This window comes from Felis catus, chromosome E3 (assembly GCF_018350175.1).
Source record: "Felis catus isolate Fca126 chromosome E3, F.catus_Fca126_mat1.0, whole genome shotgun sequence".
Classification (NCBI taxonomy): Eukaryota; Metazoa; Chordata; class Mammalia; order Carnivora; family Felidae; genus Felis; species Felis catus.
This window is the reverse complement of record NC_058383.1, coordinates 5,639,303-5,653,744: the sequence shown is the minus strand read 5'-3', so window position 1 is coordinate 5,653,744 and position 14,442 is coordinate 5,639,303. Positions and strand designations below refer to the sequence as shown.

General features: G+C 63.8%; 2 protein-coding genes across 5 annotated transcripts in view; one reads left to right on the top strand and one right to left on the bottom strand.

Moving 5' to 3' along the window:
* The window catches only part of TECPR1 (tectonin beta-propeller repeat containing 1), a 25,544-nt gene extending 14,930 nt beyond the window's left edge, over positions 1 to 10,614 (top strand). For all 4 annotated transcript variants that reach the window (XM_003998453.6, XM_006941920.5, XM_019820421.3 and 1 more), the window contains exons 11-25: positions 59 to 204; positions 503 to 658; positions 1,188 to 1,337; positions 1,454 to 1,611; positions 2,446 to 2,567; positions 3,559 to 3,661; positions 4,640 to 4,736; positions 4,816 to 4,895; positions 5,815 to 5,871; positions 6,318 to 6,498; positions 6,802 to 6,937; positions 7,801 to 7,893; positions 8,584 to 8,690; positions 8,828 to 8,947; positions 9,110 to 10,614. In XM_003998453.6, the coding sequence (XP_003998502.1) occupies positions 59 to 204; positions 503 to 658; positions 1,188 to 1,337; positions 1,454 to 1,611; positions 2,446 to 2,567; positions 3,559 to 3,661; positions 4,640 to 4,736; positions 4,816 to 4,895; positions 5,815 to 5,871; positions 6,318 to 6,498; positions 6,802 to 6,937; positions 7,801 to 7,893; positions 8,584 to 8,690; positions 8,828 to 8,947; positions 9,110 to 9,271 (1,868 nt within the window). In that variant the 3' untranslated portion in view covers positions 9,272 to 10,614. The remainder of the gene's footprint in view (positions 1 to 58; positions 205 to 502; positions 659 to 1,187; positions 1,338 to 1,453; positions 1,612 to 2,445; positions 2,568 to 3,558; positions 3,662 to 4,639; positions 4,737 to 4,815; positions 4,896 to 5,814; positions 5,872 to 6,317; positions 6,499 to 6,801; positions 6,938 to 7,800; positions 7,894 to 8,583; positions 8,691 to 8,827; positions 8,948 to 9,109) is intronic.
* BHLHA15 (basic helix-loop-helix family member a15) lies at positions 10,609 to 14,442 on the bottom strand. The gene is made up of 2 exons (XM_023246320.2): positions 14,363 to 14,442; positions 10,609 to 13,686 (listed from the first exon to the last, which is right to left on the bottom strand). The coding sequence occupies exon 2, from the start codon at positions 13,631 to 13,633 to the stop codon at positions 13,070 to 13,072; it is 564 nt and encodes a 187-aa protein (XP_023102088.1). The 5' UTR covers positions 13,634 to 13,686; positions 14,363 to 14,442; the 3' UTR covers positions 10,609 to 13,069.

Below are 14,442 nucleotides of genomic sequence, written 5' to 3'. Positions count from 1 at the left end.
AAAGGCTGGTTAAAAACAAAAACAGAAGCCCTGGCTCTGAGGCTCCGCTGGCCTGCAGGCCTGTCCCCCTCGATGCAGACGCTGTCCCTGTCCATCACGCCGGCCCAGACCGCTGCCTGGCGGAAGCAGATCTTCCAGCAGCTCACGGAAAGGACCAAGCGGGAGCTGGAGAACTTCCGGCACTACGAGCAGGCGGTGGAGCAGGTGAGCAGGTGGGCAGTCGACAAGCTTTGTGACACTGGGTGAGGCACAGCACCTTCCCGAGCCTCAGCTTCCCCGTCTAGAGCGTGAGGTAACAGTGCCCGCTGCCACTGCCCCCCCCCCCCCCCGCCACAGGCTGTTTGAGAACGAGGAGGTTGTGCATAGACGACCCTGGCTTATGGGCTCAGCACCTGTCGGGGGTACGAGAGCACCATCTCCGTCACTGCGGGAGGTCGGGGAGCTGAGTGCACGCGGGGCCCGCTTGTGACTCTGTCCCATGCGCTGGGGGCCCATGCCGCAGTCGGTGTGGGTGAAGACGGGGGCCCTGCAGTGGTGGTGTGACTGGAAGCCTCACAAGTGGGTGGACGTCCGCGTGGCCCTGGAGCAGTTCACGGGGCTCGACGGGGCTCGGGACAGCATCCTTTTCATCTACTATGTGGTCCACGAGGAGAAGAAGGTGCGTGGGGGGTCCCGTGAGAAGGGCACACCGGGGACCAGGACCCAGGCCCCCCAGGTGCTCGGCAGGGGGGGGTGTGTCCAGCCCGTGGTGACAGCAGCCCCGGCAGTGGGGGGCAGGGGTGGAGGCCCCCCCTGCTGCAGCCTCACTGAGCCGCCGGCAGCCCCTGGCATTTCAGAGGAGAAATCAGTCTCAGAGGTGGAGCCGCTCAGCCCTCCGAGGACTGGGGTTTGAACCCAGTCAGCCAGGGCCGAGGGTGGTCCTGTGGACACGGAGAATGTAACTAATGTGGTTGCTCGTGAACTAGGCCTCCGTGCAGAACTTGCTTGGTCCCAGAGCCCACCGCTAAAACCCCACAGGCCCTGGGGGCCTCTGGGACTGGCTCTGTGGAATCAGGGGTGACCCGTGACCCAGACCACCCCGGTCCGTCCGCCGCGGCAGGGGCTCCGCCCGAAGGTCCGCTGTGCCCCCAGCCCCACGGGGCCACCGTGCCCTGGTGACAGCCCCGCCCTCCACCCTCTGTGAACAGTACATCCATGTGTTCCTCAATGAGGTGACCGTGCTGGTCCCCGTGCTCAACGAGACCAAGCACTCCTTCGCCCTTTACACCCCCGAGAGGACCCGGCAGAGGTGGCCTGTGCGTCTGGCCGCCGCCACCGAGCAGGACATGAACGACTGGGTGAGTGGTTACACGGACGATGGTCCGGGCTCAGCGGGCAGCGGTCTCGGGGAAGCCCGGCCTCGGCCTGCCGGCCGCCCCCCTCCCGACAGTGACCCACCGTCTCCCCACACCAGCTTGCCCTGCTTAACCTGTCCTGCTGTGAGAGCCGGAGGGTCCACGGCCGCCCCTCCCCACAGGCCATCTGGTCCATCACCTGCAAGGGGGACATCTTCGTGAGCGAGCCCAGCCCGAACCTGGAGGCCCCCGAGCACGTGCTGCCCTGCGACCAGATGTGAGTCAGTCAGCCGCGCCCTGGCCTCGCCTCCCACCGCCCACCGCCCAACAGGGCGGGAACCGCAGTCTGGCTCCCAGGTCTCGAGTCTTCCTGGGCCTGTTCGAGGACCCCGAGGGGGACTGGAAACTTGGCAGGGCTCAGGCAGGTGTAGGTGGCATTCAAAACCAGGAGACGGAACCAGGTCGTCCACGGGGGGGCGGTGGTGGCACCGTTCTGGGGCACCCGGAATTTGAGGTGGGGAAGCAGGGGGTACCTAGCTCCCCGCACTGACCTAGGGCCCCCTCTAGGTGGCCCCGAGCCCAATGTAGGTGAGGCCAGGAGGCCCTGCTCGAGAGGGGAGAGTGGACGAGTCTGTCCACCTTTGGTCCTCCGTTCTTGGAGGCCCTGTGTGTTGCACCCGGAGGAACAAGTCACACTGCCTCCAGTGACAGTAGCAGGACATGGACCCACAGGAGGGTGACCCAGGTAGCAGCCTGTACTTTGCCCACCCGGGAGGTCACCTCAGTGTGCTGGCCCGTGTCGTGGCTCATCCTGATGAGATGACCCTGCTTTCTGCCATGAGATGTCCGTCCCAGGCCCCCAGGGGGCATGTCACATGAGGGCTGCTGGCTTGGTCCCCGCCCTGCTGACTCTGGGGCTGAGTTAGCTCTGATCACTACCGAATGGAAACCAGGCAGGTGCCATCGTCCCTCAGGAAGTCCACCACTTGGGGATTGAAGATGAATAAAAACGGGATATTCGAGGCAGGCGACCGAGCAAACGGCTGCAGGGGGAGGAGGCTGCCAAGGCCACCGGGACACGCTTCTCCCTGCCCTCTCCCCTCGCTCCCAGGTTCTGGCGTCAGATGGGAGGTCACCTACGGGTGGTGGAAGCCAACGGCCAGGGTGTGGTGTGGGGCATCGGCTACGACCACACGGCCTGGGTCTACACGGGCGGCGGCAGCTGCTTCCAAGGTGAGGGTGCCCAGCTCCCCGGGCCTTCCCGGCCCGTCCCCTCCCCGCCCATCTGGCTTCCCCACCCCACACCGGAGCCACTGTCCCGGTGTTGACTCTCCGCTGGCAGCTGGCTGACGGGTGACCTTCACCACGGCCACCAGCTTCCACAAAGGATGGTCCCGTGGCCAACCCATGAGGTGTGAGAGCTGAAGACCAGACCTTGCCTCGGTCCTGCACCCACAGTTGAGCCGGGGTCCTTGAAGGTTCTAGAAAGGCAGCTGCCTTCACCCCTCATTTCACAGACGAGGCCTCAGGGTACACTGGGGGCAGCCCTGGGGCCTGGGTCTCAGAATTCTAGCCCCTGGATGGGTGAGTCGTGCCTTAGGGCATGAGAGCTTGCTGAACTCCTATTGCCCGCCCCCATCCCAGTTCTGGGAAGCAAGGGCCTTGTGTCTGGTTCTGGGAGATGAGGCGGGAAGCAAACCCTCAGGTGGAAAATTCCATGCCACAGCCCGCATGCCCTGCAGTGAGGGGTGGCCAGTCCCGTAGAAGCAGCTGTGGTCCCCTGAGACCACAGGAGTTTCACATTCCCAGGCTTAACAGCACCCTGATTTGTGAGGCAGAAATTAACGTTTGTCCCCATTTTTACACATGAGGAAATTGGGGTTCACAGACGTTATGTGAGTCTTAGTATTAGTAAAGAAGGAGCTGGTGGGGCCCCCCACCTGCCTGGTGCCTGGTTAAGTGGAAAGACAGGGAGAGAAGGGGGGGACCAAGACCAGAGCTAGAAGGTGGCATGGGCGGGAGGTTGAGTGTGCCTCACGTTGTTCTCCTGGAGGGTGTACAGCCCAGAATAATCATGGGGAGAGAAACCCAGGCCAGCCCCTGGGACATCCGCTCCGCAGCCCGGTGAGCCCCTCTCTGCTGGCCCTCCCCGCCCTTCCTCTGCCCCTTTCAGTGCTTCTGACGGAAGCCTGAGTCCCCATCCGTCAGCCTCCTCTCCCCCCAGGCCTGGCCAGCAGCACCAGCAACATCTACACACAGTCAGACGTGAAATGCGTCTACATCTACGAGAACCAGCGCTGGAACCCCGTCACCGGCTACTCCAGCAGGTAAGCCTCAGCCACAGTCTCGGCGGGAACGTAAAGATGGTGATGGCCCCACCGATCGATACCCAAGGGCGACCCAGCTCAACATCTACCCTCCGCTCAGCCTCGGACAGGTAGATCGCGCGTGACAGGTAGATCAAGGACAGGTAGATCACGGTGTTGTACAAGCGGCTCGAGGGATTTCCTTGTGTGTAAATACTTGGGAGTTTCTCTGTCCACCCCAGCAAACCGGGGCGTGTGCTTTTTCTAAGGCAGTTGATACCCGTGGCCCAAATACGTCCTGGAAACCCCCGCATGGGCTGTGGGTAGCGTCCCCCCTTCCTCCTCGGTCCTTAGGAAGCGGGACGGGGCGGCACCGTGCGCACTGAGGGCCACGGCTCCCGCCCCCTGAGCCTCACGGCCAGCTGCCTGACACCACCGTGTGCCCTTGTCACTCTGTCTGGGTCGGCTCAGCTGCCGTCACCAAGCACGACACGCTGGGCAGTTTAAACAGTGGACGTTGACTCTCCCCCAGTTCTGGAGGCTGGCGGGTCGGTCTGGAATCAAGGTGCGGGCAGGGCCACTTAATCCCGGGGGCCTCAAGGGAAGATCTGCTCCCAGCCTCCCAGCCTGGAGCCACGGGCATCCCTCGGTTTGTGGTAATGTCCCTGCTGTGTTCACATCGCCTTCCCAATTCGGGAAGTTTGAACTCAGTAAGGACACTGTCATGTTGGTTTAGGGCCCACCCTAGTGACCTTATGCCAACTTGATCACCTCTCGCTCACAGGTACTGGGGCTGTGACATCTCTTGGGGGAAGACGTGGGCTCCCAGACCACAGTGCACCGCAGCCCTCGGGCAGATCCTGCCCTGGGGCAGCCCTGTTTTTGCCCCTCACCCCTTCCGACGCAGATGTCCCAGGAGCTCCCGTCTTGTCTGCCACCAGCTGGTGCTGGCCGTTCTCTCCTCTTCATGTGACCCCACCACGCCTGTTGTCCACACAGGGGTCTGCCCACCGACCGGTACATGTGGAGCGACGCCTCGGGGCTGCAGGAACGCACCAAGGCCAGCACGAAGCCCCCGTCCCTGCAGTGGAGCTGGGTGAGCTCCGGGCCGGGGCCGGGGCCGGGGCCGGGGCCGGGGCCGGGGGCCGCCTGTGCTGACCCGCCTCTCCCCGCAGGTTTCTGACTGGGCTGTGGACTTCAGCGTTCCTGGGGGCACCGACCAGGAGGGCTGGCAGTATGCCAGTGACTTCCCTGCGTAAGCGTCTCTCTGCCACGCAGCACCCCTGCCCTGCTGTCCTGGGTCACTCCGGCCCCCACAAGCCCCAGGGCGTGGCCGAGGAGCAGACCCCTGGATGCCCCCCTCAGCTGCCAGCAGGGTTTGGGGCCGGTCACTTGGTTCAGCAGATAGACTCAGGGAGGGCCGTCCTGGCTCCCTAAGCCCCCAGCTCATCTGTTCCGGGAGGGCCAGCCAGGGACCCGGTGATGGGTGGGGGCGGCAGGAGGAAGGTATCAGGTGAAGGGGCAGCTTGAACAAAGGGTGGAGTGAGGCCAGTGCGGTCGTGAGAGGCAAAGGGAGATGTGGATGACAAGTTTGCAAAGCGGGGGCGTGGGGGGGGGGGGCCTGGTGGCCAGTGGGTACGTGGCACTGGTGGGCGGCAGGCCCTTTGCAGTGCATAAGTCACATCCAAGTGGAAGGCGGAGCAGTGGGAGCCCAAGCCAGGGCTTCTGAGCAGGACCAGGCTCGGGGCCGACCAGGCAGGCATCAGGGGCAGGCGAACCCGCAGGCATCCCCTCCAGCCACATCTGAGCCTCCTGGACTGACCCTCCTCTTGGCCTCAGCTCGTCTGTTCCCCAGAAGGGCTCTGGTGGGCCCAGTGGTGAGGAGGACTCAGAGCCCCCTGGTCCGGCAGCTGCCACATCCTGGCCCGTGGACCTTGACCCCAGAGAGACCTGAACCCCAGAGACCCCAGCCGAGCTGGAGGCGTCACGGATCAGCCTCCTGTCCTGTGATACCTGCTGCCTGTTGAGCTCACGCCGTGGCTCACAGGCTCCGCCCTTTAACGGGCGGAAAAAGAACGTGTGTGTGTGTGTGTGTGTGTGTGTGTGTGTGCGGTATTGTCACTTTCTGGAAACTTGCACAACGTGGTCTTGATTTGGGCTTCTTCCTCTTGCAGCTCGTACCACGGGTACAAAACCATGAAGGATTTTGTGAGGAGAAGGTGCTGGGCTAGGTAAAGTGGTAACTGGGAGGCGTGGCTTCGTCCCCGCCTACAGGTCCCCCCCTCACCAGTCCCCTTGGAAGAAAAGCCGCCGCCAGGGAGAGAGAGGGTGGGAGGGAAACAGAATCAAAGTAAATGTCAGCCCAGGAAATGCCCTTGGGCTCCCAACTGCTCTCTGGTTTCTGAAGAGTTTGTTTTCAAGAACAAACAAGAGAAATGTCACTGGCAGATTCTGCTCCCAGCAGGACAGGCAGGTCGGGGATGGGAGGCCTGGCTGGGGGCAGGGCAGGGTGGGGCGGGGCCTCTCCAGGCCCCTCATTCCTGCCCAGCGGAAAGGGGTGCCCATGTGGGCCCTGGGGGTGGTCGCGGCCCTCCCCTCAGGGGCCCCAGAGGCCGGGTGGGCAGAAGGGGAGCTTCCTGCAGCATCAGACCGAGGGCTCTGACGTCTCCCACTGCAGAAAGTGCAAGCTGGTGACCAGTGGGCCTTGGCTGGAGGTGGGCCCTCTTGCCCTTGCGGATGTGTCCATCATCCCGGAGAGCCCAGGCGCCAACAGAAGTGGGCACAGCATCGCCCTCTGGGCCATCAGTGACAAGGGGGATGTGCTGTGTCGTCTGGGTGTGTCTGAGCTCAACCCCGCGGTGAGCACCCTGCCTCACCTGCCAGCCCTTGGGCCCTTCTGGGGGTTCTGGCGGATTCTTCGCAAAATAGAACTCTGGACCAAAGTCCGGCTGGGCTCAGGCCTCCAGGGGCCTGCCCAGGACAGTCCCGGGGACCGGCGGCCCCAGGATGTGGCCCTAGGGGTCACTAGGTTCCCTGGGCAGTGGGAGCTGAGGCTGAGGTTGGCCTGAGGAGCTGCCAGTTCACCTGGGACCTTGGGCAGGGGGAGGGGCAGAGGTTAGGCCCGGGCAGCCCTCAGTGTCCCCTCTGGCTCCCATCTCCAGGGCTCCTCCTGGCTGCACGTGGGCACTGACCAGCCTTTCACTTCTGTCTCCATCGGGGCCTGCCACCAGGTGTGGGCCGTGGCCAGGGATGGCTCCGCCTTCTACCGGGGCTCCGTGTCCCCTGCCCAGCCGGCCGGTGAGTGCTGTCCCCCTAGAATGATCCCCACCGGTTGTGCGTGGGGACGAGAGGCGGCCAGGGTTTGGTCGGGGTGAGGCCGCACGTGCTTGCGATTCTGGGGGAAGGAAGATGGGTCCCCTAACGTTCAGTTCAACTGAGTGCTGCCTGGGGACCAGGTGCGGGGGCCAAGCCAGGACTGTCACCAGAGGCCATGCCCCCTCCTCCCAGGACAGATGGGGACTCTCGCCCAGGGAGTGGGACAGTCCCTCACAGCTGCCCTTCACCAGCCTCAGCCCCCTTCCCCGGCCATTGCTGGTTGTGGGCCCTTCACGCATCCTGCCCTTCAGGACAGCCCTGCATCCCCCTGCACAGGGAACTACCCAGGGGACCCTCTGGGAGCGCAGGCCAGGCTGGCTTGCTCTTGGCTGGCTGTCTAGACAGTGTCTGGCATGGAGGAGGCTGGCCCCGAGGCGGTCCTACAGAGGGGTGGCAGCCTGCACGTTGCCGCCATCCACACGAGGACAGGGGGCCTGTGTGGTGGTTGTGCGTGGTGGCCCCGGGACAGGCCGGCCACCACGTGCCAGGCTGGGCTCCTTGGTGTCCCTACTCTGAGATGGGCCCCTTGGACCCCACGGTCTGGAAGCCGCCACAGGCTCCGAGGGCCCCGGGCGGAGTGGGACGCTGGGGGGCTCGCTCTATTGGCCCTCAGCTCACGCCAGGCCCGTCACACATGTGTGACCTGGCTGGCCTGGGGACGGAGGCCAGCCACACCTGCCTTGACCCTGTGAGCCGCAGGGGGTGGGGTCACACGGTCTACGAGCTCGTGGGCAGGATCGGAGTCTCCCAGCTACATCCTGAGTCCGACCTCGCGCTCGCTGCAGGTGACTGCTGGTACCACATCCCGTCCCCCCCCAAGCAGAGACTGAAGCAGGTGTCCGTGGGGCAGACGTCAGTGTATGCCTTGGATGAAAACGGCAAGTTGTTTCTGATCCTCAGTGACCACCAGGGGAGATTAGGGGTTCCCTGAGCTACCGCAGTGGGATGAGACCCTCACCAGCCCCGGTCCCTGACATAAGACCTCGCTAAGCCACCACGAGGGGCCATCAGCCTGAGATCAGCCTCCGAATGAGTCCGTCTCACGAGCCACGCAGGCTGGTCAGGGCTGCCTGGGCCTTAGCAGAGGGCGTGGGGCCGAGGCCAGGCAATGCCGCGTGGCTGCTGGGAGCGTCTCCTAGAGGGTACCACTCGGGCCTGCCACGCGGGAGTCCCGCGGGCAGCTCGGGGCCGGCGGAGGTCACCTACCTGTGCCACCTCGGACAGGGATCTCGCCAGTTCCCTTTTCTGCTCTGCGGCTGTTGTCGCAAAGCAAGGTGAAGAGAGGGCAGAGTCAGGACTGGAACCAGGGCTTTGTGCCCAGGCCCTGTTCTCTGTATTTGTTTAAAGAATTCCTTGTCCTCAGTTTCTCATGCGTAGAGAGAGCGCGACGGTGCCAGCCCGGCACAGCGGGACGATCATGCGGCTCAGGTGGAGGGCAGCGTGGAGAGGGCAGAGCCGGCTCCGGCCTGAGCTGCTTTCTCTCTGGGGACGCAGGAGCCCCCGGAAGTGTGGTCCGGCCCCCTCCGTCTCCGGCCCCATTCCAACGTTCTGGGCCCTTCTCTCCCCAGGAAACCTGTGGTATCGCCAGGGGGTGACGCCCAGCTACCCGCAGGGCTCCAGCTGGGAGCATGTGTCCAACAACGTGCGCCAAGTGTCCGTGGGGCCCCTGGACCAGGTCTGGGTGCCTGGGGTGGGGGTGGCGAGGCCCAGGGCGGGTTTGGGGTGCTCCGGGTCCTTGCTCTGCTCTCCCTGTTGCCATCCCCACAGTCCCACCGGAGCTGGGGGCCGGGCTTCAACGGGTCTGCGTTCCAGGTCTGGGTTATCGCCAACAAGGTCCAGGGGAGCCATAGCCTGAGCCGGGGGACCGTATGTCATCGCACAGGGGTACAGCCTCGAGAGCCCAAGGGGCAAGGCTGGGACTACGGCATTGGGGTGAGCAAGGCTGGCCTGGGGCTGCGTGGTCACACCGTGTGCGCTGGAACCTGGCGCCGGGGCTGGTGGGAGGCCCCGGACACAGCCCCTCCGGGGTCCTTGATCTCCTGGGCTCTCCCCTGGGCCCCCGGCAGCACGGGTGACGAGGCTCTCTCCTTCCAGGGGGGCTGGGATCACATCTCCGTCCGAGCCAATGCCACCAGAGCCCTCAGGGGCAGGTCCCAGGAGAGAGCTGCCGAATGCAGTGGGGAGCGGGGCCTCCCCGGTGCACCCTCAGGGGTGGCCGGCGTCCCGCAGGAGGCCCCCAGCCTGGTCCGCTGCTGAGGTTGTCTCCTCTCACCTGGAAGGAGGCTTCATGCAGGTGTGAAGGATCAAGGATGATGTGAGCCTTCCTGTCTGAGCCGTTCTTGGATGTGGATCCTTGAGGGAAGCTGGCCCGAGGTCACAGCCACCTCGGAGGCGCTGGCTGAACCAGCCCAGAAATGTGAAGCTTTATGGACGCTCCCTCGGTGTCCCTGTCTGCGAGGAGGGCCATGGAGTGGGGTGGGGGCCCCTTCATCCCTGCCTCTCCGGCCTGTCCCTCTCCCCCTCTGCCTCCTGTCTTTCCAGAAAGGGAACCTAGAGCCTGGAGCCTTCCAGGGAAGCTGAACCCATGAGGCCCTGGGTGTCCCCAGACAGCACAGGGGCACTGCCCCTCGCCCCAAGAAAATGGCTTATGGGTCTTGCGGCTACTTTGCCCCATTCTGTCGTCTTTTCTCAAAGCCGGACTCACGGTTTAAGTTCAAAAGTTCAGCAAGAGTTGACAGCTTGCGAGTGAAGGCTGGGGAGGGGCATCTTTTTCCCGGGTGGGCACAGGCGCCTTGGCGTGCACGGGGGAAGCTGTCCACGTGCAGAGAACTGTGGGCATCTGCCCTCAGCCAGCCTTTCCCCTGCTGGCTTTGGGGGCGGCCCCCTTTGTGTCTGATCACACTGTGTAGGGGCCGCAGGGACATGGGGTGTGCAGGCCGCAGCCCCGAACCCGACACCCCCGGGCAAGAGTCTTCCCGGCCAGGCCGGTAGGAAAGCTCCTTGAATGAAAACCAGCTTTTCTGCTGCTTTTTATTCAATTATGACCCCACTGGCGAAGCCTCAAGTTTGCCTCCTGCAACCGGACACTTTGCCTGGAGGCCGTTAGAAGCCCAAGCCCACCTCTGCTGGTTTGGGAACAGAACCGACGCCAGCCTTCCCTGGGATTCCATCAGGAGGGGCCAGCTGTGCATCGGATCCCATTTGGCCACGCAGGGCGTTGTCACCCAAAGGCTGACTTGGAAGAGGTCTCGGCTGAGGTCCCCTCCCCCGCGGGGGCCCTGGAGGGAGCTGATGGTCTCTGCGTTGCGGTGAATTCTGCATGTGGGACCAGGAGGTGTGAGCGTGGGCTGGGGGACGTGGTCCTGTCTGTTTACACGTCACCATCTGGTTGTCTGCGGATGGGCCTGGTGGATTTCTTCTACGGCAGCAAGCAGCGATCTGCCGACCTGCCCTCCGCTGTCTGCAGCCGCTTTCACCTTGCCCTTGCCCCAGGGCGACCGCGTCCTGCTGAGTGCCCACTGTCTACCTGCTCGCCCCACCGAACCATCCTGATTCCTTGGATGCTCTTTATTCAATAAAAACTCACACCAGAGTGTAAACACATGCTATTTTTTTTATTGCTACGTTGTGATCAAAATGCAGTCCCCTCTCCCCCATCCGGCCTGGGGCGAAAGTTAGCAGTCTGGGGGGGGGGGGGGGGTGAAATCTTTCTTTTGTTTTTTGTTTTAGGACACAGCATTGGTTTCATTAGTACTTTGAAGGGGACCATTAGGAGAAATCAAAGCAAATTTGGGTCATTTAAGGAACATTTTCACCACAATCACAGCGGGGCACCGGCCACTCAGTTCCAGGCAGGGTTTCCCACACAGAGAAGTCACAGTTCTGGTTTCTCAGCTCGTCTGCGGGGATCTCAGCCTCCAGAGCTCATGCAGGTCTGTTCTGCAGGCGGATGCGAGGCCTGGGTGCAGGCCAGCTGGCAGGGCTCGGGGCCAGTGGGTTGCTGGCTTTGGGCGCCCTCCCCGGGCAGAAGGGTCTCACTGGGCTTGGGGTCCCAGACAAGGTCAAGGGAGCAGACTCAGCAGCAGGCCTCACTAGCCTATCCCCAGAACCTTCCTCCACCTGCCCGCCATATTTAACACCCCCAAATGCAACTGTGGAACCTTTAAGGGTCCTTTGTGACGTGGCCACAGGGGAAGAAGGACTAGACATCTGGGCCCAGGTCACCCCCTGGGAAGCAGAGGGGATGCAGGTGCCAGTTTGGGACAGATGGAGCCCTGAAGGCTGTCATCTGCTAGGGGGTGACCCACACAGGGCCCCTCCAGCACCCTTGGTCATCGGACATAGTCCCCCGGACGGAGTGTCCACAGGGCACCCCTCCCTGTGCTTTCGGCTCAGTCTGTTGGTTCATTCAGCAAGTTCAGGGGTGCATGGAGCCCCTACTCTGGCCTCGGCTCTGCCGGAATAAGAACCACAAGGTTTGCAGGCCACCCACAGGGAGTGTGGGGCCCGTCTGTCCCGATCTCGAAGTGGTCCTCAACCTCGGCTCCAGTCGGTGGGGTGTCCTGACCACTGACCTTCCAGAGCAGCCACCTCTGAGGGGCAGGCCAAGAGTACCGGGGGTCCTCACCTGACGGTGCTGCGGGATGGCTGGGGCGGTGGGGCTGGCATTGGACCAGGCCTCCCAGGGGGCCTGGCATGGGGCCTGATCTGGAAAGTCAGGACCAAAGCCCCAAACGGCTGTTCTGAGGGCTGCTGCCTGCTGTCCTTGATGCTGACACCAAGCCAGGGAGGGGATTAAGCAGCTGGGGCCAGGACCCCCAGGGCTGGGGTGAGGTGGGGAGGGGTGAGGTGGCCCTGCCCCCATGCGGCTCGGCCCCCTGAGGGCCTCTGGGACAGCTCTGGCTGCGAGGTCTGGCCTCCTATGCCAGGCCAGCTCTACCTTCACCACAGTCTTTGTCACTGGGGTTCCTGCCCGTGGCAGCCAAGGTTGCTCGTCCCCTCCCCATATTGGCCATGGGCACAGGGATGAGGGAGGAGAGACGCCAAAGCCTGTCGGGGCCAGAAGTGTCACAGAAGGAAGCTTGGCCTGGGACTGTGGGGAGTGGGGGGGGGGGACCTGCCAAACTGCCCAGGCCCGCCTTTAAGGAGCAGCACTAGGCGGGGGAGGGGAGCTCCTGCCACCCCAGGATCCCTCCCCCAGAAAGCCCTGCAGGCCCCCAACTCCAGCCAGGACCCGAGAACACCCTGCAGTTTTGTCAACCGCCCTCTGCCAGTGACACGACCACAGCAGTGACAAATGCGACCACGAGCAGCAAACGCCGAGGGAGGGAGAGCCGGGCCGTTCTCCCAGACCTGTCTGTAAGCCCCTGAGAGCTGGGCTGCAGCCCCTGGGGCCTGACCCTCCACAGTCAGGAGCCCCACCCAGGAGGAGGAAGGAAAAGATCCCAGCCCTTCTTCCTGCCAAGGTCCCTTTAGAATTAATTTGAGGTAATCGGATTAGGATTTGTGGGGTTTTGAGAGTTTCTATCTGACACACGCTGAACTACACGCTTCAATCATCTCGGCTTAGCCACACTCCGTGTCCGTGGCCTTTCCTTGCTCTGTGCCTCAGTTTACCCTGAACGAAGAGGCCACATTGCAGGTTGGAGGAGGACTGTTCCTGGGCCTGGGGCCTCAGCAGGAACTGTGGAAACTTACCCACATGGACCTTTTCCTGGAATCTCCCTCCCTCCCCCCCTCTTTGTCTCAGGAAGGAGTTGGGACTGGAGAGAATTTAGTTACAAAGGCCTGTCAACTGCAGCCTGGTCAATTGAAAAGCAGGTCCTGGGACTTAGGTCAAGGTTCGGGCCTCCTGCTGCCCAGAGCCAGGGCCTCAAGCAGGCCACTCAACTGGTCTTGTCCCCTGGGGACCAGGCCATGCCCCAGGGAGGCAGCTGAGCGTTCGGGGAAAATGGAGCCGCTGGGGCCACATCCACGTGGGGTGTCCCCACCAATCTGGGGCTCTCGGCACAGAGGCAGCAGGGCCGGGCCAGGCCGCGGACCCCAGGCCAGGCGCTAGGAGCCCTCCCGGAAGCTGTGGATCTGCGTGGAGTACCTCTGCAGGTGGCCTTCGGGCTGGGGCTCGGTGGCGCCCAGTGCACCCCCAGCCGCCGCCTGCTGCTGATAATGCTGGTAGAGCTTGGGGCCCGGGCCGTCCAGGCCCGGGAGGCGGCCGCTGGACATGGTCAGGATGGTGGAGGTCAGCGACTTGATGTAGTTCTTGGCCAGAGTGAGCGTCTCGATCTTGGAGAGCTTCTTGTCGGCTCGAACGTGCGGGATGACCTCTCGCAGCGCCTGGAAGGCGTTGTTCAGCTTGTGCATACGCTGCCGCTCTCGCTCATTGCTCTCCAGCCGCCGCTGGACGCTGTTCTCCCGCCGGCCACCAGGCCCCGAGGCCCCCGGCCGCCTGCGCCCACCCTCGGCCCGCGCCCCCTGTGCCCGCACTGTCCTGCTCCGCAGACCCTTGGCCAGCTCCAGCCCCGAACCCTGCTGGGGCCCGTCAGGGGTCCGTTCCCCTGCGGCGGCCTCTGGGTCCTGCGCTGGCACCCGGCGCCTGGGGGGCCGGTTCTTGGTCTTCATGGCTCCAGGCTGCTTGTCCCAGGGGGTGGCGGTTCTAAGGCAGGCCCTTGGAGCTGAAATCCAGAACACAGGCCACCCTGTGGTCACACGGCAGGCTGGTGGGCGCTTAGGACGCCCAGTGAACACTCAGGGCAGCCGTCCTGGGCAGCCCCCTCACTGCCCAATGGCAGCTGACCACTTGGGGCACCGTGACCCCAGGGTTCTTCCCATTCACCCATGGAGCCCTGAGCCAACGCCTCCCCCATTCCTGTTTGACCTCATGGCGACCCCTCAGACTTTGGTGTCCCGCCCCCGCCCCCCCAACTCCACATGCACTGATCCCTGGACCTTTCTCTGGCCCCCGGAGCCTCACTGCCCCCTGAATGCCTCCAGAGTTTGGGTGGCCCTTAACACTTTTCTCAGAGCAGGTGGATCAGGAGATGTGGCAGGACTCTGGCTGGTCGTCTGCCTGTGGCTGCTGCGTCTGCCCTCATGGACAGGCACCCACTCCAGCCACCACACTGACCGCCGGATGTCACACATGCAGGGAAGACACTGGGGCCAGAACCGCTGTGGACATGAGGCAGCTGTCTGCGGTCAGAGGTCGACAGTCGTCAGAGCCTGCCACAGCCCCCAGTTCCACCGCGTGGATGCCCCCCCCCAACCCAGGATTCCCGTCCCCACCCCCACCCGGTCCCGCCCCTGGGTCCTCTCCCCTCAGTCCCGCCGGGACCCCCCACCCCTAGTTACCTGGAGATCCGCGGCTGCACGCGCTAGGGCTGCCCACGGGGGACAAGGACACGTCGCTTTAGCCGCCCCGGGCGGGGCCG

What these genes read in the sequence shown, in the direction of transcription:
- BHLHA15 (XM_023246320.2), bottom strand. Translation starts at nt 13,633, where the DNA reads ATGAAGACCAAGAACCGGCCCCCCAGGCGCCGGGTGCCAGCGCAGGAC.